Below are 23,884 nucleotides of genomic sequence, written 5' to 3' on the forward strand. Positions count from 1 at the left end.
GTTGTTTTTAAAGACCAACTTCTTTAATGATACATACCAGTGTTATACTAAGCTTATAAAATAAAGTTGTCTGCATGTAAATACAAGAAAAACATTAAGAAATCAATAGTGATCAGGACAGGGATTTCGATTCCTGTACAAATTTAGAAATTACTCAGGAGAAGATAAATTAACATACATGGCTGTGACAATATGAACACGGGTGTAGTCAACGTGATCCATTTATTGAAAAAAGGGGGCAGATCAAGGATTAAGATATTAACAGGAGATCCAGTCTTAAATGGGATGTGAAAAAGCAAACACCACACGTGGATACTGAGGCATTTTTCTCAAGTATTAGATTCTTTGGGCGAGTCTGGAACACCAACGATTCCCGCTCTCACAATATGGAAATGGAGGTACTGGCAGCCTTACCCCCGTGTCTTGATGTACAACTGGGACAGGCCATCCCACTGTAGTCCAGGGGGGTTCACGAGGGCTATAGATCGGGAGAGTTGTGAGCACATGAAATACAGGGGTTTTAACAGCCCATTTAGCAGTAATGAAACTTTTGGTTTTCAACTGTGCCTTCATAAAAAGCCACATGAGTAGCTAACCGTGCTGTCCCGCATGTATTGCTTCACAGCTTTATTTCTGCAGTTACAAGCAATTCAAAACTACTAAATGTTAGAGGCAAGCCTCTTAACTTCTTATCAAAGAAGATCTGTCCATCTTACCGCAAGACAAACAGTATTGCACTTCAAGGTTATATTAACTGAGTTACAGAATCTCTTTAAGGACTGAAGCATTACTTACGCACATCCATTGCGCTATGTGTCTGCTTAACAAGATAAGCAAGAGAAATTAATTTTTAAATTAATACTGCAGGGTACTGTGAAGATGACGAAGCATAGGCCCTCTGTGTACTTATATTTCTAATGCTTAAAAGGGTCTTCCATTACGGGGCTGGGGTAGCACAGCTGCCTACAGCACTGACCGTGCCCTCACGCCGACTCAGTGGTCCAGGATCCGAAGGTTGCCGGACACGATTTTGTTCTCTAGTAGAGCTCCAGCTGGGATGTCGATCCTGTCACCGTGATTTGCAATGATGATAACTGTTCCCTGGAGTTACAGGAAAGAAAACAAGTGTTGAGAGACTTTCTATGACCTGCTGACTTGGGATGAGGGAGAGCAGCGTTGTCTGGAGGACCAGTTCGGTGTCAGCTGTAACGGAGCCGGATCCTGGATGCGTTTAGTTGCATTGTTTCTGCATAGACTTCTTTTTTCCCCCCACAACAAAGGTTTTAAACAAGCAATACTGGAAACAGTATAATCACCAGCATAGTAGATACTATCAGTTTACAAGCAGAGCTGATGCCTTATGCGAAGACACACACTTGCTGTAAGCATTCTTACAGTGTCTGCTTGCTTTTAAAGGTGGGAAAATGTTCCCTGCACCGGCGTGGCACAGCGTGGCACAGCTTGCCATCGCAGCTGGGCACAGAGACCTGTGCGTAAGCCTGGCTGCTGCAGCCACCCTGGCACTGATCCGTGTGAGCAGCTACCTGCCCTCGACTATTAACAGGGCCACGAAAATGTTGTTCTTGAGCTCAAGTAAGAACTGGAGAGAAGCTAACTTGCTCAGCCTCAGCATTTACTAATAAATCGAGGACCCCCAGCTGACGGGAAGGGGCTTGTGGCTGCAAGGCCGGCCTGGGAGGGGAGGTGGCAGGTGCTGTACAGCTGAAGGATGGGGGTGTAAGCGTTGTTCTGAACAGCGCCGTGGGGTCTGTGGTGTTCGCAAGGCTCGCAGAGAAACCTCATCTCTCCCTGGGACCGTACAGAGGCAGCTACCGCAGGAACACCCAGCGCTCCTTCGGAAGGGTCGCTCCTCAGCCTTGGCCCCCACGACCCTGGGGCCGGCTAAATCCCTAGGAGTGCCTCCAGGAGCTCGGGGAGCATCCGTTACCAGGGAGCAGAGATCGGTCATGTTTACTGCAGGAGCATCCTAATTACACACTCACCTTTAATGAAACATTCTTCCCAAATGTAACATCACCTGAAACAGTGAGATGATCCAGCTCCAGCATATCTGGAATACTTTCAAACCTCCGCAGGTAATCTTGAACCTTTTGGAGAGAGGAAAGAATAGAGACAGTTTAAAATCCACCTGTGGATTAAAGACAAGTGTGGGAGCTTCCTGAAAACTCCTTTCAGGGACCTTTCAGGAAGCTACATCTGACTTAATACGAGTTGCTACTTTGAAAGCAACGTGGCATTGTCATTTCTTTCAGCAGTAACTACGAGAAGCAGCAAGGGCAGTATCCTGCCAAAGCTGGGTGAGCTCCAGAGCACGCACACAACCCCATTCACCTGCTGTTTCCTCAAGCAACGGGGTAAAAGAGCACCCAACAGCAGTATGACATCATGCACATTACGTAGTTTTATTCTAACAGCCTAGTAGTTATTTACTGGGAGCAAAAGGGAATTCCCAGATGGGCAGAGGCAGATAAACCTCACTTTAACTTATTTATTGCTATGGACTGCTTTTTTATTCAAAGAGGTAAAACCAAACTATAATTATAGGAGTTTACCTTTGTGAAAGAACTTCCCAGTTTCACAAGAGGCACTGTTGGAAATTCACGCTTCTCGCTCATGGTTAGAGATCCAGCATTAAGGCTATACAAATTGGACATCACAAGCAAGAGATCCGACGTCGTCTTAACAGGCAGAAAACGACTACGAGGTACGTTTATCCCCAGAGAGTTCTCAAAACTCTTAATAGCAGCACCAACTGCCGTCTCCAACTGGATAACATTCAAGCCTCCATCCAGAGTCTGGAAGAGAAAACTCAACATGAACACAACCAGCAGGTAAGGGCGCTCCGAACTAGAGCGTAAGTCAGCGCTCTGCATTTACAGACAGGCTGGCTCCTTTTTGAAGGCAGCAGTCCCTGTCTAGTTACCTAGAAACAAACGCTCTTTTGAGTCCGTTTCCTCTAAAACCTTCCTAGCTGATTACCTTTGGGTTAACGATGATCTCCATATCGATAGCGTTTTTCTCTTGCAGCCTTTTAATTGCAGACAGAGCAATCCACAAGTTATTGGTGTTGAATATTTTGAATTTTGACACAGACTTGAATTCATCCACGTGTGCTTTTGGGACCTGAGCTATCTCCACGAGCCTCAGCTTGTTTTCATATTGTGTAAGCGTGCCACCCTGCAAGGGTCGAAAGCAGCAGTTTTAAGTCCTGTTCATGAAATGCCAGAGAAACCCTCCCTCACCCGGACGCGCTGTTTTGTTGGCATTTAAAGTTGAACCGCAGTGAAAACACGTTGCTTGTGTTCAGCTACCAGGTTACTAATTATAGAGCATGTTTGCAGTACAGTCAGAACCGTTGAACGATCGTGTTTCAGTACTCTAAGACAGTTAATTCTTTTAATGAAAGTTGAGAATCTTTTGCAAGTGCTGCTGTGGTCAAAAATCACCTTCAGCAGTACTTTGCTAGGTTACAGAGCAAAATCTAAATTAAATCTTATAGTTTTGTACTTGTGGCACTTACAGGAGAAACAAGCAGTACTTCAGTAACCTGAACTGTATTCCCACCGTGCATTTTGGTGGCTTTGTAAGACCTTAATATCTAATGAATACAGAGAAAAATGGTGTCTCCTTCCCCATCCTCACATTTAAAAGAGCAGAGGCAAAGTACAGTTACGGCACAAATCACTGCATGCCAGAAGTATTTGGTAAGTGCCATAAATACCTGACAAGCTGTCAGACCTGGACTTTGAACGAAGGGGGGCGGGTGGGGCAGGAGCAGGGTGGCAGCCGTGCCAAGCGCCGCGGGCAGCGCACACCTCGGCAGCGCGGCAAGCAGCCTGCGCAGTGTTCAGGCAGCAGATACACAATCGCTGCATCCCAGCCCGCAGTGCTCTGCTTCTGCTATCCTCAAACTCCTCTGTGACAGGCTGGAGGAGCTATGGGGGCTGTGACCCGCACCCTGCGGAAATCACTGGTGTTTTCAGGCATCAGTCAAGCCCAGGCTGTCCTCTGCGGTTGCCCAGAACCTAGATCCAGTTTGTTCCATGAATCAGAACTTCAGAAACTCACTGATTTTGTGCATCTCTGATTAGATCACAGCTGATATGTTAAAAGGTGCCTAAAATAGCTATGGGAAGATTTAAAGTCTCTCCTCCATGCTTGAATTCAGACATACAAGAAGCCGAGATCCCCACCAGCACGCCAGACATTCAGACAGACTCACACAACTGTCTCCCTCTTTACCTTCACATCCGCCCTCGTTTTGTTGGTGACTTCCATGACAAATTCACAGCGTTTTCCATTGGGTGGGTTCATAAGGTGGTTAAGAATGTAAAGGTCCACAGTGGCACCCAAGTTATCTATATTGGACACGAAAATGTACTCCTTCCCCTCTCCGATAAGGTTATCCAGCAGACCAGAGTTATAGAAACTGGCATAGATATCTCCATGGCCCGGGGGGTACCAGCACTCCGTATTCTCTCCTGAGTAAGACACGTCCTTGGCTATCGGAAGCAGAGTTTCCTTGTTAATCCTAGGATACCTGGGAAGACAATGGGTTGTGTTAAGTCCTCACTAGTGCTGGACTAGCAAAAAGAAAAACACAATACAATAGTAAAGGTGCAACTGCACGTGCTTTTTCACACAGCTTTTGGAAGTAATGCCTTCTAGACGGGCATAAATTCCCTGAATTGAAAGACCCATCTACATACTGAGCTACTGCTGGGAAGCTACAGCATGCAATCTCTCAGTGAAGGATGTACAGCCATAGCTCTCGGACCATGCTGTAAACCAGCTTTCCTCGGACAGGCAGGTTCGGAGCATGCCAAGCGTGCCTCGGACATCATGAACCACTCAGTCTGTTCTTGGTAAGGAAGCCCACGTTCTCCCGCCCTCCCGAGCCCAGGGACCCCAAAGGCAAGTTCAGGAATGAAGTGGCCAGCACCCAGCACACCATTATTCACACATTTCTTAGAAACTGCATCCCACACGCCCCCCTCTCCCCAGTTCTAATACATTGCCCTTGACCCTGCTTAACACCTTGATGTTTCGGTCTTTCAAAGAGCCCCAAAACAGAGACTGAACATGGGTACAGAAGACACTGTTGCTACCTCAGTGTCTCCAACTAAAACCTCACAGCACTGGAATATGGAGAAATGCAAGCTAGTTTTTCCTTTCACCCCAAGTGGAGAAGTGGCTTGATACCTGCTTTGATTAAAAGTATATATCTTCACACGGCTGTGACTGTATTTCTGCAAGATTTTCTTTGTGTCATCATCAGTGTTGAAAGAATTCATGAGAACAAGAGGAACATCGGTGTTGTAGGATTTGTTTAAATGCTGAGATGGGAAAGAAACGGTAAATTCAGCATGTATTATTAGCTTTAACTCCCAACACCTAAAGATCTGGGAGAAAGACATTAGATAAAAATGACTGGAAATAATAAATGCTGAGATAGAAGAGAGATGTGCTTATGTTGAGAGAAAAGATAATAAATAGGTAAAGGAAAACAAATCCCTGTAAGTAGTAAAGATACGGTCCACATTAATTAATGTATAATTAATCATTATTAAATCTGCATCAAGACTGAAAATTTGAAAAGCATGACACCACAAAATAATTATTTTAAATTTTAGCCTACTGTTGATGCCAAAAGGCATGTTTTCCTTCAAATTACTGAAGGCTGTCAGGGTGAAGTTTGAAAACCTTCTCTGGTAAGCACTTTCGAGCCGCCTTGGCAGGCTGTGAAATGGACTATAGTCCCAGGAATACATAACAAATGACATGTCACCACGTTAATAATTCGAGAATCTATAGAATGGAGCTGAAATACACAAAAGCCCATGTGCACAGCAGAGCACAGGCAAAAATCAGAAAACACGATGGCATTCCACGACAAATCGAGTGCAGAAATCAAAAGATATTTCAGTGAGTTCTAAGCTTTGTGCATCAGATCATCCTCATCCACTGTGGAGTGTCTGGGATTGTTACCCTCTGGTGGAGTTTGAGACTTCCACAGTGACACTTCTGAGAAAGCGCCCACAACACCAAAGGATTAGGACTGCATTAGGTGGATAGAAATTTCAGTCTGCTATAGAACTGTCTAACAGATAGGGCAGAGTCACTCCAAACAGCCCCCACACTGAGGCAAAAATTGTTGGAGCTCCAGAAACTCTGGAACAGGCACACCCAATTTCCTACTCTGATGACCATCTTAATTATATGCTGTAAGAGAAATATTCTGCATTAAAAACATCAGCTGAAATGTCCTCTCTCAACACCAGCAGCTGTTATTTTATTTTACTTTTTTTTCTTCAGCAGAAAATGCCAGCAATCACTTCCAGCATGAGTTTTAATTTGACAAGGAGCTTGGAGCTGCTCGGAAGGACTTTGCTCTAATGCACGTTAAAAAAGCTTTTAAAAATCTAAACTTAAACTTGCAGCTGGAGGAGTTCAGAGACGAGCCCAGGAGTTAGCCGTGCCATGCCAGCTCCGATTTGATTGCTCGTGTTTCTGGACACCATCACCACCGTCCGGGTTGGTGTGCACAGGCTGGATTACACTTGTGCTAACGTGTGGAGTGGACCACCAATTGCTTCAACCCTTTCATGCCTATTCTTTCCAAATTCTCCACTCCAGACCTGCCTTCCCTCTCTTCTTCCTTTTGGCAAGTCTCCACTGTGATGTCTCCGAAAGGGTCACACAGGAGAGGCTCAGGGTGCTTCCTCCAGCATAGAAAGAAAAGCCCATCAGAAGTTACCTCAATCTGCTGAACCGTCAGATCCAAGAAGGTGTTCTCGTTCCGCACCCCGATAAGACTTTTGGGGCCTTTACAACCCATGCTTGTGCCCAAGCCACCATTTAGTTTCACAACAACCAGCTTGTTCAAGACAGAAGCGATGTTATCGGGCAGCCCTCTGGCCTTTATCTTCTCATAGGGCTGGATCTGTAAAAACAAACAAAAAACCCCAGCAGTCAGATATTTGGAAGGGAATTGCTTTCTCTTACAAATCTTCAAAACTCAAGATTTGGCAATAGCACCCACGCTTATTTATGTGATTTATGACACTAAAGAACATTTGCAGAACTGAGTCTACAGTAATCTGATTTGTTACAATACAAATAACTGAATTTGTTACTACAATAACCTCTTTTCTTGAGAATTTCTATAGACTTTGTGACACCAGTCACAATCGGCTCCATCCAGACGAAGAGCTGTCTCTGCTCCTCCAGGCAGGGGGAACTGACTCAATGGTGAAGGCAGTTAACGAAGAAGTCAGGCCAGTTACATCACTTACCACGACTCTCTCCTCTCACCCTGCTGAAGGAGAGGGGGTCTCCTTGTGAGCCACCCAGCGCTCCTCCCCAGTAAGGTGACCTCCTTCAGTCAGGCCCCAGTTTAAGGACACAGGCCCTGCATGCAGGACACGAAACTTTTTCCCCCCCTAAGCAGCTTAAACTTGCAGCAGATTATTATTTTTTAATGTATATATATTTTGCTCTGAGGTTATCAGAGGCAACATTCTTGGCAAAAGGTTGGTTCTTTGGCTCAGTCTAAACCAATTTTTATTCCAACTACTAGTCCAATTTAATAATTCCTCTCTCCCAATAATGTGCTACAAAGTGGAAGAAAGCTCCTAGTTCTTATCCCACAATTTTCAGGATGTGTTCATCCAGCTCACATTAAGCCTTGCAGAAGTCTTCCACCTTGCTGACAGCTACACCCTACAGGTTTGCAAACAGAGCATGGGCTGCACTAGGGGCTAGTGATGGAGAGCAAAATCAGGTTTGTAATGACAGCATGCCTTGCATTAGGCATTGCTTGTCCCCTCATCCAGAGCACCCAAATCAAAGAAACAAAGGTAACAATGCAAGAGTCATGTGAAAACTGTTAGAGCAAAATCAATACAGTTATCCTTTAGCCTGTCCTTCTAGAGATTTTCTTTTCAAGAAAAGCCTTGGTGTTTCAGTGCTGTGTGTATTCTAGCAGCAGGAAAATGATTTTCGTTCAGATAAGGGGTGTGTAAGATCCACAGCTGATTTCCAAAAACAAATACGTACAGAGTAGTTTCCAGAAATGTGTTTGCTTTGGGCAAGTCAGGCTGAGGTTCAAATGGAAATTCACACTACACTGGAACAAGAGTCATATTTCTTACTCAGATGTGCGGGGGTAGAGAGCAGAGTTTGCGCAACTCCAGCATTCCGGTATGCCACAGGCAGTAGATTAGAGCAGATCCCTCACATTAGGGAAATTCTGCCTTACAGGATCCGGAAAGCTTACGGTATATATTTAAAGATAAGATCGCTCCATGTGCAGTTAGCATGGCTCAGGCAATAGCGCAATCACTGCCATTTCACACAGGACATACGCAGGAACTTCTGAAGTTCCTAGAACATTTCAGGAACAGAACCGTGCAAAAAGCAGAATCTTGCTGTGTTTTGTCAGCAATAGAGATTGTGTTCAGGCTGGGCAGGCACCTTGAACAACCACCATTCTTCTCATTAACAAAGAGGTGATAAACACTGATTTTAACGTGCTGAAGGTACATCAGAAAGCTTAATGAACAATTCACTACCAGCAGGATCTACAGAGATGTATTCAAGAGATTTACTGCTTCCCATCCACTCCAAGGTCAGTAACGCTCTGTATTAGACTGCAAACAGATTTAAAACATTCAGGTTTGAGCTTCAGCTGGGCCAGATGCGAGTCACACCCACAATGTTCAGACAGTCTGAACAGCCAAAAAATGATTTCAACTTTCAAGTCTCGCTGTGTTCTTCTTGCATCACTCAAAATACGGCTCTCCAAAAAGACAACAGTCTGCCACTCAGTCAGGGCCAGGCTGCCTCAAAATCAGTTGCTTCTGCTGAAGTGCCAACTACCTTTTCATGCCTTCACTATCATGCCTGAAACTAGCTTATGCAGAAAGCTCAGAGTGAAATCCTGATGAAGTTAAATGGTTCCATCCAGGCCCTCCATCGAGGACTTTGTCCAGTGGATGTTCAGCTACAACACAAAACTTGTAACTCAGCCTTGCTAAATATTTCAGTTTTTTCTGGCAGAGGCACTGGAAATGACAACTTGGCAACGAAGCCCTGGGTCTTGAAGGGTCCTTCATTCAGAGAATAACACATGTCAAGATCTCAAATCTGAGCAGGATTGTTGCAGCATCAGGACTGCTGGATGCCAGCGCTACCGTCTAGCAGTTCCAGTCACGTGTAGGCACTAATATCCAGAATCGCCTCATCACCTATGAGCGTACACACCAGCGTGAAGAAGTGCTCCGCAGTAATAAAAATCAAACCTCGCTCTAAGGGTTTGGAGCAGTGGACTTGACAAGTGCGTGCTGATGGGGAAATACTTCAGGAACAGAAACAGGCAGGGGTGATGTGCCTTACAGATGCATGACTACAGCGTTACTCATTTGAGACACATCTCAAAACTGTCGTTTGGAATTCTTCTGAGATGACATATCTCACTGCTTCTGGTTTTGCAGACAATGTCACAGAAGTGACTTTTCAGAACAGTTTGCAAGAGGCAACGTTGGGAGTTTGACTAACAGATTTCAGAAGCATACTCCTACTGCAAGGAGGTTTGCAAGCGTTTGTCAGAGACAGACAAAGTGAGCATCAGGGCTGTCATCGTGGGTAGACTGGGAAGGAATACACCCATATTAGTCAGTTTGTACTTACAGAACAACAAGGAAAGACTCAGCACCAACGGACGGTTTTAGAAACGGCACCAAGTGAACCCTGAAAAGCTGTTTCCGGAGTTGAAGGTTAGGAAGACATTTTGCTCTTGAGGAAGAGCGTGACATTCATTTCTTTCCTTCACGATGCAGTTCACTGCGATGACAACCTGAGCTGCAGACAAGAATCAGGCCACTGGGGGAAAAAACCTTCCAACAAGCAAGCTCCTCTCACAACTCGCGTTGTTTTGGATGCTCTCTTCACTTCCTAGATGAGGTTTTGTATTGCTGTTCCGAGGTTAACTTGATCACTTTGGTTCTCTCTGAGGCCTCCCAGCAGGGTGTTGCTATTGCTTCCAATTCAAACAAACAGATCACTGCAATCTACATCAACAGGGTTAAATTACACTTGCCGTGTCTACATGCTTTACCACCTCTCTTTGTTAACCGGCACTCTGACTAAGTATACCTTCTCTGAAAACTGTAACCGTAACGGTCCTAACTATGCTAGGTATCGCTGTAAGCCTTTGGACGTATGGAAGCAAAGCATCAGGAAGGAAAAAACAAGACAGAGGTTTACCAATACGGCACGAAATGGGTTCAATCTTCTGATATTGGAGTCTGGAGCTTACAAGTTGTTGGCCATTGGTATTAGCTGTTGCACTGAAAACACGGAGGTCAGTGATGACATCTCCCATTGGGGAGAAAAATGAAGGAGTATTACAGAACAATAATTTCTGTTTCAGTGTACTCACAGGAGCCTTTACTTGTCAGTAAATGCTTCAGGGAAGAACAGAAAGTTACATTCAAAGAACAAGTACAGCGGATAACACGTTAGAAGACCCAAAGAAGTCTGATCAGAAATTCTGTTCCTGCATAGCACACTCCCATGGCACTGGGCAAAAGCCTGAAACACCTTTCCAACCTAATCTGAAAGTCAGAAGTAGCTTACGTAAAATAGAAAATTAAAAGACAAAGCCTATAAATGCAATAAACTATTAATGAACTTGTTAAGCTGTTAATAAAAAAAACCAAACCACCTCAACGACCCCACGCTTTGGCACATTTGAGTGTTTTTATTTTATTTATAGATACATACACACACACATATGTCTGTATGTATATACATACACACACACATATATACCTAGACAGATCCTTTGAACTCTGCTAGGTACCAGCTGAAGATTACACTTGCCAGAATTCTCAGTGCTTTGGACTGATCAAGCAGCAAACCAATTCTCCAAAACAATCACAGGCAAATAAATTCACACCGGGGAGAGGAAGTCAGTGTTTTCTAGGCTATGATCCTTGTAGTGTGGGATTCTCAAAAGCAGCTGAGCACCCCACCTCCATCACCACCTCCTCGTAAAACAAGGTCGTCCATACAGGCAGTTATAAATCAGTTCCAAGATTACCAACTTTCCCAACAAGTCTTGTGTGTACCAACCTCTGTGCTGGTCTAACAAGACCAGGAGGGGAGTGCACTGTGAGGTTTTATAGCTAGGAAAAAAAACCCAACTAGAACTGAAGCACTCAATCTGTGTATACTCACAGATGGATACTTGTCCCAAAGAACTCAGTACTGCAGTCTTTATTCTGAAGCTCTTCTAAAATGATCACTCTTACACCCTCTAAAAGCTCATACTGTTTTCACCTATACTAGCTAGACTAGTAATTCTGGTCTTCAGGACATCAACTTATATCTAGTAATTCCACAAGTCATACCCCTCAGCAAAGAATAATTTGGGAGAAGTTGCCCTGCAGGTCACTTGAAAAGGGTTTCATGTAAGACATTTCGCTTTCCACAGTACGTCATCTACATGACTGACATATTAAAGGAGGTGGAAGCAGGATGAATACAAGCAGTGTTTGAGAAGGGTAGGGAGATGGAACTCTTATGGTAAGGAAAAAAAAGAAAAGAAAAATGAAGTTGAGCTTGCTCTCAGTTTTTGAGCATCCTCAACCCACCTCCGGTCAGATAAGGAAGCCTTAAGTATCATCCAAGTAATCCTAAAGAAAGAGATACTTACTATGAAGTAAAGAAGGCATGGAAGGAAGTTAGTTTGTGGTTATTTTTCCCTAGCTTGCTTTTGTGATATTTACCAAGTGCGATTATTTATTTGGAGTTCATGCTAGGAAGCAAAATTTCATTTAAAATGATGCATGCATCTCACCTGACCCAAAGTGACTTGATTTTGCAGGATTCTCACTTTCTCTCTCTCTGTAAAAGCTGCAACATGGCTAAGGGGCACATTCAAGAACCAGGCAGGCAGGGCCATAAGGAAGCCGAGCGATACTCATTCTGATCTTGCCCACCCCTTCCCACCCTCTGTGACCTTAAGTTAGACCTTTGTCAAAGTTCTCTTTTAAGCACCCTGCCATGCCTGGGAATCTCCCATCGGTCTCTTTCAGTGTCTTACCATAATCCTCCCATTTGACATTTGCTCCTGATGTCCTACCCGGTAATTTTCAGTCCTTTACAGAACTTGAAAGTTTTTCCATTGCAGGCGTGCAAAACTTTAAAAATAGACAATAGCTCTCCCTCTCCACAAAGCAGCCCATTCAGTCGCATCAAATTGCTGTCATTTAATCCCAGGCTTTATCTTGACACAGGGAACAGGTTATTTCTTTCATTGTTCCAACTACCTTTTTACATATTTAACAGGCTTATCACTCCCCAGAGTCTCACCCCCTCTAGACTAAAAGCAATCCCCTTTTCTTCAGCCTTCCTTATAAGTCATGTTATCTAGAACTCCAGTTTCTCCCCCGGCCTCTTTACTGAAGGTAGATTTTTATCCCCAAAGCAACACTTCATTCAGTGTTACAGTACAGAAGAGAGAGACATCACATGTTTTTGAAGTTAAAAGAAAACACTCAACCTTGGAAAAACCCTAGACTTGCTCTAAAACAGCATCATTCTTCCAACGCTTTAGAGAGCAGCACTGCATCTGTTCTGGAAGTAACTGGACAGCCTGCCTTTCAGTTGGAAACAGAGCCTCGATTGAATCACCACAGAGAGGCTAACAGGAACCACAAACGTGTGAGGACACAGAAGTCCTGCAATATGCCAAGATCACTACACTGGGAAATGCAAGAATTCGTACCACAACTACACCGTTAGATACACAAGAGTCAAAAGACAGCCTAAGGCCACAGATGAATCAATAGAATGAGGTTAGGTTTAATAGCAAGTATTTATTTCAGTACTAAACAGTGCTGAAAAAAATATTCAGCGCTTTTTCAGCAGCAGCTCAAGTGGCAGGTTATAAGTTACAACAACATAGATGACATTAGATGAAAATTACGCCCCCTCAGCCCCCCCTCAGTCAACTACTCAGATCCCTCGTTTTTACTGAGCTGCTGCAGGTTACAGAAGTTGCTAAATGAGCTATGCAACACAGCCCACTTGCCATATGTCCATTTCAAATTATTCAGCGGAACGGATTGCGGAAAACAGTCTCATCTGAGACACGCAACCTTCTTTCACAGGCAGGAGGGAAATGGGAACAACAAGGGCCCTCCCTCCCCTCTAACACAAGCTACCGTGGACTCCAGAGAAGGTACCAAATGGTAAGATGGAATCTGTCCCACTTTGCTGCCCTGCTCAAAGGCAGCTAACAAAACACCACCAAAGAACCTGACACATATGTTAAGAACCTGACACAATGCTGAGGAACACTACAACATATGTGTCAATAAGTAATTTTTTTCCAGTTAGAACCCAAAGTGCTGTCCTACGTGATTTTATGAAACCATGGCACAGATATCCATTCTGTGGGCAACTACATCATTTACTACAAGCAGCAATTATCAGTTCTATGTTCCTTCCAAGCTGTCGCTTCATTGGAACTTACCGAATCCTCTGGAGGTCTCTGAATCTTCCCCCAGTCCACAGATGGTCCCTTTTCTTGCAGGAATCTATGAAATAGCTTCTTAAATCCTTCCAGGTCCTTTTTAGTGTGCTACCAAGAAGAAATGCATTAGTTAAGGCTGACGTTTAATGCATGCCTATTCAATCACAGACACATTTCTACAGACTTGATGTACAGTCTATTCACAAGAGTAATTTTATCAGCACTGACACGCTAAAATTTAAGTAAAATTCTAAAAGGCACCAAAAGCCCATTTCCACTAAAAGCTCAAAGGTGCAAAACCAACTCGGATACCTAAAAGACAAGTCTTTATAGTCAAAACCACAACCATCAGAATTTGGCCCAGTCTTTATGGTAACAGCTTTACCCTCCCCTTCTGTAATCCATTAAAGATTACATAAAACCTTTAATAACTAAAGATGATTAAACACTTCATAATAACTCTTGTCACCCAGTTTATATGGAACTGAAAGTCTCCTACTGACATTGTATCCAGGCTACTCTTCCACACAGGATCAGAGCACATCCTAAAAATAAAGATCATGGTATTCTGTGATTTGTTTCCCTGTATAGTATTTGCCTCAGTTTCCTGCATCTAACTTCTCATGCTCTGATCGAGTCAAACATCATGCTCCTTACCTCTAGCTCATTTGAAGTTGCAGTTGCAAGTATCTTATCAAGTTCTACTTTCATTGAATACTCCAGCTCTTGTCGAATGACTTCCTGAAACTGTGACGAGCCAGCTTGAGACATTGCTTTGCTGAAATCTTAAATAAAAATAAACACAGGGGTTAAAGGAAAAAGAAGAAACCTAGCTTATTTAGACTACAAATAGTCTTCAATTTTCTTCTAAAAACTAATAAACTCCTATAATCTAGTCTCATTTTATTACTGTGCTAGCACTCCAGGAACCTTAAGTTTTTATTCTTGGTGACTTGGGAGAAGAGACCTTAAACTGGGGCCAAAGCACAACTACCCTTCTCTCAAAACTCAAAAAACCCCAAACCAACGATACATCTCAAGAAGTGTCCAAAAATCCACAGCAGGATGCTTTTTTGCTAGAGGGCCAAAGAATTCATATCCTACCGCATCAACATACTTTAGCAAGTAGAAGTGTGAAAAAGCTTCTCACTAAAAAATTTCTTTTATGTAGAACATTGTGATTGAGGGTATCCTTCTGTTCACACAAGCAAATAAAAACATATGTTTTCATTATTTATACAGTGCTTTTTCACACAATTTTTAGTTTGTTCCAGTAAATATTCCCTTACTTTATCACATGAGTATTTTCACACTACAGCATGCATTTCAGTTACTAAGCAACCTAGAAAATTAGTCTGTCTATCACTTCAGCATTTGTTTTGCTTTTGAAAGTGATAAGCTCCATAAATGTGAAAAAGAGTAAATACACAAATGTTCTACACAGTAAAGTCCACATCGCAGGAAGAAACGGGAGATAACATGACTTTATTCTCCAGCAGAAAGCACTTGAAGGGAGCGTGTTCTCAAAAGACATTCTGAGTATGTTCTCTAAAGACCTCAGTTAATTTAATTTCTGCCAAATCCCTTGAGTAATCATTTCTCTTAACACAGAGAGTGATGTACTGCCAAATATAGCTGGATTTTAGAAACACTCTGAATACTAGTGCAAAAAGGGACAGGAGGAAACTTTGCAAGTGAACAGAGCAATGCTGCCAGAAAATACTGTTAGAAGAGGAACCTGCGTTTGAAGTTTACTTATTTAGAACACGCACTAAAAGGCTATTCTATTGAGAATGTCTAAGAAAGCCAATGGCAGTGCATTTTAATACAATTTTTTTTTTTAAGCAAAGTATTCCACAGCCTCAGACTCAGTGACAGTATCTAATCCTTGCTTTGAAGCCCACAGAAGCCATTTTCCTGACTGCACTGTTTTGCAGGTAGGGGAGGGGAAAAAAAAAAAAAAAAAAAAAAAAAAAAAAGGCAAGTGCTGCAGTGCACATACTGTGTGTGGTGCAACACGGGGAACGCCAGCTCAAGATGAACAGTACAGTGAACAATAGGTTCTCTTTTTTAATCAAATGCTTCATTTAGTAGTAAAAGCAGATAACGGTTGAAAGCCTGTTAGGCGTATCTTTCCAGGTCAAATATGTAAAAACACAGACAGCTCTTCATTAGGAAGCGCCTCCTCCTACAGAAAAAGGAGGAGGTCTATACCAGCTTAATACTTCCCTACCGAACTGCTACACGTACGGTCTTATCATTCGCACATTCTGGGTGGATGCATACCAAAACACTGTTTAAACTTCCAGAGAAACAACTGCTAGGAGCTACTTTCATATGTTTGCAATCCTCCCTGCAACATGTTGTAATACAGGACTTCTGTTACAGCAACAACAGTGGCCATTTCTCACAGTTCATCAGCCTGTAAAACAGCTGAACCTCCCCATATGATGCAACGTGTTTCAGAAGAAACTCTGCAAATACCAAGTATTCAACAGAGACCTTCATTCGTGCCGTGGAAACGCCGGGGCTGAGGAAGGCAGCGCCAGCTAGGCACTTTCCCAGGCTGCCATGGAAGTAGGAAAATCTTGTTTGCTCCTATCAGCCCAAAGACTTGTATGTACCAGATAAAAGCATTTAGAAATTTAAGTAACATCACAAACAAATCAAAAGAAAAAGGCACCATAAAAGTAAATGCATGATAATGTCCTAGTTTGTGGGGGTTTTTTTAAATAATACTATAAATTCTCCACAACTTAATGAGCAAATGCTAAACACATGTGATCACCAATGTCCTCGCAGAGAAGCAAAGCAAACCTGTTGCTTTTTCCAAACGCCAAGTGTCAAGCACACAGACCAGCCAGCTAGATGGGACATTTCTTACCAAAACGCAGACCGCCTAAGCCATCAGTGCTGTCAGCTGCATCTTGCATTGGCAACACAGAATATTTAGGCTTCACATCGACCATTTAACAACTGCTGCAACCACTCGGTCTCATCGAGATTCAACATGCCAGGGCATGGTTGCTCAAGGAGAGCATTATTAGTGCTATTAGCACTATTACTATTTTGGGGAAAGGAAGGACATGGCTGGAGTCCATAAAAACATGTGTTTGCCTGGTGCAGGAAAAGCATCTATTCTGCATACCTAAGAATTTGGATACTGTTACTAAGCAGCCAAGGGAAATAACAACTCAAAAGATTGTCTGCTTTTAACATGCCACTGCAAGGCAGAGGCTTTTAAGCATTTCTCTTAAGAGACGTCCACCAGGATTCGGACTGGTCGGGGACCTACAGCACTCTCTAAAGGCTCCCCAAAGCCAGACAACAGCAGCAGCATCACTGCATCCACTCCAAACCAACAAACTCTGTACTGGTTGTTCCCAAGTTGCTGCCCCTCGGGGGTTTTGGGAAGAAGCTGGTATTTATGCACGTCAGCCTACCACCAGCAGAAAGACAACTGCAGCCCTTTAACATGAGCTGCTGTTAAATTTAACAGCCCGGGTGAAGGTTGATTTCCCTGTTCCCCTAGCAGCAATGAGGAAGTAGAAAGGCCAGTGTGACCATGTATCTGAAAGCAGTTATTTCCTACAGGCAAGTAAAATTTCCAAAGGCTATAATGAAAAGCAGTTATTGTGCCTCTAAAAATCACATGAGAGGCAGGGGTGTTGGATAATTGCAGGAAGAGATTTCCATGGTTTGTGCAGCCATAAACTCCCAAATTATTTTTTAAAAAGAAATGCCTCTTCCAAGCTGTTTTGCAACCAGCGCCTCAGATTCCAGCCTAAGTCCACTTTTATGGGACCAGTATTCTTGAATGCACATCTGAAGGAAGAAAAGGGTGGGATAAGGTAGTGGAAGACTCTTGGGGAACCGGCCCACGCAGGAAATTAGCACAGAACAGAAGCGCATGACTAAACAGCTACGTTTCAGAAAACACTCTGCTTTGCAAAAATGACCACCCAGGATATCTTACTTTAATGTCATCCATAGAAAGTACTTCCTTAAGTAGCGGAGAAAGGACAACTCTTTAATGGAGTTTGCAGTGGTGTCCGACGCGTGGAGATTTTCACTCAAGCCCTCCTGCCCCCACTGTTATTTCTAGCATGCTTTTGTGCTCTGCTTTCACTGCTAACGTGCCCCCTGCCCTCGCAGCATGAACTACAGCATAGGGCAGAGTACTTGCAGGTTTATGATACATAACTTTATAACAAACATACAAAAAACCAAAATATGACAAATCAGATTAATAAAAAAGTCTTCGTACACTATCAGAATCAAAATAAGAGACAGAAGCCCTCAGGAAAACTGCACGAGAACAGAAGAGCAGTGACCCTTACGCAGGGACTTCCATGTGCTTCCTTTCTGGCCATCCCTCCTCTTATTCCACATTAAAAGCAGTTAATGTGTTAAGATCTATTAGTTTGGTTCATTAATTCACTCAGAAGACAGCTTCACTGCCTTGGTACTCGGTACATAAGGACCCAGTACAGGAGGGAGTCATGGGACAAGTCAAGCAAGAAGTCCCCTCTCTCATGAAAAAAATGGAAATCTTTTGGGCTAAGGGTTATGAACTGCAGCTACCTTCACAATCCCAGTAAGTATACAGAAAGACCTACAGCAGAAAGTTATTCAGATCCCCTTGGAGCCAGACTACTTGCATAAAAATCTAGAAGGGTAGCCAGTAAGTTAAAAGCATGCAGCTGAACTTTAAACACTCCATCCTTGAACTCTGTGCTGAGGGTACAGGCTGAATGCCTCAACTTCCACCAACTCCGCGGAAAGTTCAAGGCAATTTTTATCCCTGACGAGCACAAAACCCACTCTTTAAATACCTATACTATAATGTGCAACGCTAATAAATATTACTTCGTTTGATTTCTAAAATGGAACATACCCACTCAGCCTTTAGGAACGTTTTTCTTTTCCTACTACTAGAGGCAAAATCTGTCAACATACATTGGACTGAAGCATACATGAAGTGAAACCTCTGCGCTCGCTCTCTCCTTAGTGGAACGAATGAGCATGTCAGCCTGTGCCAACGCACAAGTTTGCAACCTAGGAAGCCGTTCTTGCCAGCTGCATGCACCAGGAGTTCAGGTGTTATGGTCAGACACAGCTGGGTTTCTCAGTCTGAACAGCTGATCCTCATGCTAAAAGTATCACTTGACACTGGCAACATATGATCGGCGTGATAAGAGTACTTTAAATGACAGACAATTTTTTAAAAGCTTTTAGGATCGTCAAATCTTTGGTAATATTTTAAAAACTGGTTATGATCTTTACATAGGTTTCTTCAGCTTTCAGTTTCATAAACAATATCACTTGCATGCAAGATGGCTACCTTCAGCAGAAGGCTGAGGTAAGCCAATACCATTTGAAAAGAACAATTCTGAATGTATTTTTGTAAGTATTTTCACAGCAAGAAGGGGATTATCTAGGCAACTTTCAGAGCAGCCTGCCGAGCAGCATGGCTGTAATACTTCCCTCCTTCAGCTCTCTGCATTTCGCCCAGGTGCCACAGGGCATTTGCAGACAGCTGATGCATTTACACAGCAAGTGTTGTGCAGTCCTACACATCCACGGGATGAGCGGCAGGCTTTCCCAAAGCCCGCCAAGGCCCTCGGTTGCCTGCAACGTCCAAGTTGACACAGCGAAAGACCTATTCGTGTTCTTCCTACAGGCAGCATCACGTTTGTCGATAGGCCTGCAGGGATTTACACTGAGGAAACCTACAGACACGGATTTCATTACAAAAAGCACACACACACACACACACACACACACGCACCATTAGGAATACCGGATAGGAGAGAAAGAAAATTGCCACGGCAATGCACCAAAGTCGTTTTTCTTCCCAAAATGACCTCTTGTGGGCTGGTTCCCTGTTTTGCAATAAAGGAATCTGAAACTCAGACCACGTACGCATACGCTCACACATGCGGAGAGTAAAGGAAAGCGGCGGGAGCCCACCGGCATCGGAAAACGCCAAAATACACTCAAGACTCTGAAAAAAAGTGAAGACGTTCGACCTCAGCGCTCTTCCTCCCCCAACTTCAACAGACGGCTTTAGCGGAGAGGGGAGATCTGCGCTTACAGGATCGCCCTGTAGACTCCAGATCCCGCCTGGATCCCTCCAGCCGTGGGGAGAAGCCCCGGCGCTACAGCCGCCCGGTTTCCCCGGTTCCCCCGTGCGGCCGGCAGCCGAGCCCCGGGAGCGCGGTGGGGGCCCCGGGAGCGCGCTGGGAGCCCCGGCACACTGCGCCTCGGGTGCCGGCGGGGCGCCTGCACCCACCGCTGCGCCGGGGAGAGGGAAAACGGGGGGATCATAAAAAAGGCAGCGCGTACACACACAAGCGGAGCGTACGCACATCTGAAGGGGAAAAAATACAATTCTAGAACGCACGTCAAGCTTACCTTTCGCAAAGGACGACATTTTGGCTGCTTAATAAAACACACACTTTGCGCGTACAGACGCGGCGCGGCTGGAGCGCGGGGCTGGGGGCCGCCTCCCCGCGCCCCTGCGGAGCGAGGCCCGGCGGAGCGGCTGCGCGGCGGCAGCGAGCGGCGGCCCCGGCCCCTGGGAGCTGCCCGCCCGCCGCGCCTGGCCCCTCAGCCCAGCGGTGCCTCCCGGGCCGGCGGGCGGCAGGCAAACCCCCAGGAATTTAAATTTCATCAATGAAAGAGGCGGATCCGCCGCGCCCCAGGTTTCACCACCCCCAACCCTCCTCCTCCTCCTCCTCCTCCTCCTCTCCTCTCCCCTCCCCGCCCGGCTGGGCCGCACGCCCGCCCCGCCGGGGCGCCCCGCACGGCTCCTCCCCGCCGCCGGACCGGGCACAGGCCGGGCCGGCACCGCCGCCTGGGGCGCGCTGTGCGGCCGTTAGGCCTGAGGGCGGGCCCGCCTCTCCTCAGGCGGCGGGAGGGCCGGCAGGCGGCGGGAGGGGCGGCGAGAGGCCCCTCCGGCCGCCCCAGGGGAGGCGGGGGGGGAGATGGGGGGTGGCGGTCCCGCCGTACCCACCTCGTCGCTGCCGGTACCGCGGGCGGCGGGGGGCGGGGAGGGGCGGGGCGGCAGCGCGGAGACCCACCGCCCCCCCCTTCCTCCTCCCTCCTCCGGCGGGGGCGGAGCCCCGCCACCTTCCCGGCGGGCCCTGCGCGGCGGCGGAAGCGGGAGGGGTCGCGCGCCGCCGCGCTGAGGTGGTGGCGGGAGTCGCTCTCGCCCGCTTCACGGTCCCGTCCCGTCCCGTCCCGTCCCCCAGACCGGGTCCCGGCAGGTCCGCTTTCCCCCGTGCCCCGCCGGCGTGGGGTAGCCACCGGCGAGCGGCCTCGGCCCGGCAGGGGCTGCGCGGGGAGCCGCCGCATGGGTGGCCCATTTGGGGCTTGCGAAGCATCTCCTCGCCGCCGCCGCTCGTCGTTCGCCCCGCGGCTCCCCTGAGGGGCCTCAGCCCCGCGGGAGCGCCGGGGGCACATCGCGACTGTGTTCTGTCGCGACACCCGGGGATCGAGGGGGGGAACTTTGAAAAATGGGGCTTGAAGCAAAGACTGCACCAAATTCCATGCGAGATGCCTGGTGTATCTCAGATTTATCAAGTTTATCATGAATTTCACTGGCTCCGCCCTGGCTGACAGGCCTTCAGCCCCGGGTGCCTGCAGCGCTTCGGGCATCATGCTGGCAAGGGCCAAGGTGCCAAGGCAGAGTGTCGCTTCTCAACTCACCCCAGCTCCCCTCTAATATTCTCCCAAGTTTTTGCTTGAGGGCACTTTCCAGCTGTGCCTGGGCTTCCCCCTCCAAGGCAGTGATGCCCCATTACAGCCTGTGCCCCTGCCCGCCATACACCACCCCCCCCAGCAACAGCAGCAGCCTGTGGGTTTTTGCCGGTGGGCAGGAGCTGACAGCACCGATCCCACGGCCCAAGGGTGCGGGGAGCAGGCACCGGCTCAGGCTCAAGGGAGAGGAACCACCATCGGGCAACCGTTGGGATCAGTTGGGATCGGCAGCTTGGCTGGTGGGAGTTAAAGGGCAATAGGCCCAGGCTGCTCCGCACCAGAGCATCGTCCAGCGGCAGCAGCTGCAGAGGGAGATGCTTCCCGTGCTCTGCAGACAACGTGTTGGCCCAAGCCCACCTTTGCCGATGGTGTGGGTTGGTATGTCCAGCTTCGCTGTGTTTTTAGGAGGCAGGGGCGCTCCTTCCCTCCCACCATCTCTACATGGACTTTTATATATATATATATATACTTGTATATAAAAAGATGTGTCATATGATTGACTCATTCAGCACAACACTTTACACCAATAATAAGCAACCAATACGTGCTTGGGCAGCCCCTTATACCCACACCAAGTAAAGCTGCAAACAAGTTTTTTTTTGTTGCTCCATTGCCACGAGGAGAGCTGTGGGACTTGGCAGGGTACTGCTGAACCCCAGTTCCAAGAGGTGGGAGACACAGGCAGCCTTGCCTGGGACAGGAGGGTGGGCTTCATCTCTCCTGGCTGAAGATCCCTGTAGGTTCTGTGGCAAAAACTAGGCGACCCCCAGGATGAGCTGCTTAGTTCCTTTTGGGGTGAGACAAGTCCTATCCGGATCTGCCCGTTTCTGCCTCTCGACTTTAAAGCAAAAACCAAAAATGCAAAGACCTAAAAGTGCTCCATGGATTTTATATCCCCATTCACTTGACCTAGGAGCATCCCTTTGCACTTTGCACCACCAGTTGGGTGCAGCGGCTCGCTGCATGCTGCCTTCTCCGCATTGGGGAAGACATTCTTCTTCTGCCCCCAGTCCACTGGCAGGAAAGTCCTGGATTCCCTCCAGGACTTCAGCAAAGCCATGATCCTTCTCTCCAGACACCGATGGGAGCTTGCTGTTACCTTAAATGCCAGAGCAGAACCACTGCTGCCCTTGAGCTGTTAATTAAAACCCAGCGCTCCATTCCTACAGCTCAGCTTTGCTGCCATCCCACATCCAACAAGCCGAAAATGCCAGCTAGATGATCTCCAGATAGTACCAGCACAACTTTTTTCCAGCCATCCTTTTACAGGATAATTACAGGCATAACTTACAGGGTAAAAAACCAGGGATAACTTTTCATCTGCCTGCAATAAAACTAATTCCAGTGCCCTGTCTCACTGCAGAAGAACTGGGAGAAAACCCTCCCTCCTTCACTGAGTTTTAGGGAAGTAAGGGAAAATCAAGACTGAGCACTGATGATGTTGGTCAGGTCACCGCATCACTTAGGATGGAAGTGAACAGAATCAACCGATCTGAAAACAGCAAATTTTGGTAAAACTCTGAGTGTCCAGAGCTCTGGTGGCATCTTTTTTACAAAGGTGAGGGAAGTTATTGGGGCTGACAAGGTCTGTCCATCCACCCCCAGCAATCCCTCCCGGCTCTTTTAGCAGGTTTCTGCTGGAGGCACGGACAGAGGAAAGGCTGTGTAGCGCATGTCCTCAGCTTTATTTTAAAGAACTTAATTACTCATAAGCTAGATTAAAATGAGAGAGCTAGAGAGGTTTTTCTCGCAGGATGCATGCAAGCTGATGCACACTGCCTGCCGATGCTGCTGCTCCCAAAAACACCAACCAGGGATGTGCAGGCAGCCTGTCTGTCTGAGCCAACCTTTCAGGTTAAGTAGCCATAGAAACACCAGCAACAGGAGGTTGAAATGGCTCAAATAAAAAAAAAGCTTTTGCTCCCGATGTGTCTGATGTCACCGTCTCACCCAGGGTGGTGAGTTTCTTCCAGGAACATCGGGCTGGACCACGTTGCAAATGTAAGAATGAGTAACAATAGGAAAAAGGCACCAAACCCAAACTGCTGCGTGTTTTTTATGTCTCACAAATAAAGTGCCTCACAAATACACCTCATAAGTAAAATAAATAAATACCATAATAATGAATTCCTTTGGTTTCATCAACAAAGAAGCCAACACCAATGTGAGATGCTGCCAGAAGAGCTGGTCCTGTCCTCCCCTTACTGTAGCCCTTCTCCCCATCCCACTTTTGGCTCAGCGCTGGCGGTTTTCGGCTGGGACAGCTGCCTCTCGGGTGGTCTCACGTCTGGTATGCAAGCAGGCAGTGGCACGGGGTCCTGGGTACCCAGCATCATCCCTTCATCTCTCTCTCATTTACTTCTTCCTTAGCTCTCCCTGTTAAGTTTCCCACCGAGGACATTTATTTTCCCTCTATCCTCTGCCTGTTTTGCTGCCACTTCATTTATCGCCAATTAACTGACTCGCCCGAGCTGAGCAGGATCAGCAGGTAATGGAAATCTGGGTGTTCATGGGGGGAAAAGACACAGTGCAAATGCCAGGGAAACGTGGCCAGGA

At 46.2% G+C, this 23,884-nt stretch overlaps 1 protein-coding gene across 2 annotated transcripts; it reads right to left on the reverse strand.

Annotated features, from left to right (window-relative positions):
- Position 1: 1 nt before the first annotated feature.
- UGP2 (UDP-glucose pyrophosphorylase 2) lies at positions 2–20,949 on the reverse strand. Of its 2 annotated transcripts, none has more exons than XM_056342506.1 (10): positions 20,583–20,949; positions 14,222–14,349; positions 13,565–13,672; positions 6,779–6,964; positions 5,224–5,357; positions 4,264–4,561; positions 3,001–3,198; positions 2,574–2,816; positions 2,004–2,108; positions 2–1,101 (listed from the first exon to the last, which is right to left on the reverse strand). In XM_056342506.1, the coding sequence occupies exons 1-10, from the start codon at positions 20,932–20,934 to the stop codon at positions 994–996; spliced, it is 1,860 nt and encodes a 619-aa protein (XP_056198481.1). In that variant the 5' UTR covers positions 20,935–20,949; the 3' UTR covers positions 2–993. The 2 variants fall into 2 exon arrangements, with proteins under 2 accessions (XP_056198481.1, XP_056198482.1); XM_056342507.1 differs by lacking the exon at positions 20,583–20,949 and adding an exon at positions 19,982–20,247.
- Positions 20,950–23,884: the final 2,935 nt, after the last annotated feature.

Source organism: Falco biarmicus, chromosome 6 (assembly GCF_023638135.1).
Source record: "Falco biarmicus isolate bFalBia1 chromosome 6, bFalBia1.pri, whole genome shotgun sequence".
Lineage (NCBI taxonomy): Eukaryota > Metazoa > Chordata > Aves > Falconiformes > Falconidae > Falco > Falco biarmicus.

Excerpts from the sequence above, each read along its gene's own strand:
- UGP2 (XM_056342506.1), bottom strand. The coding sequence starts at position 20,934 with ATGGGCCACCCATGCGGCGGCTCCCCGCGCAGCCCCTGCCGGGCCGAG. Across the intron at positions 3,199-4,263 it reads AAACGAGGGCGGATGTGAAG|GGTGGCACGCTTACACAATA; the intron begins GTAAAGAGGGAG and ends CGACCCTTGCAG. Across the intron at positions 2,817-3,000 it reads AGATCATCGTTAACCCAAAG|ACTCTGGATGGAGGCTTGAA; the intron begins GTAATCAGCTAG and ends TTTCTCTTCCAG.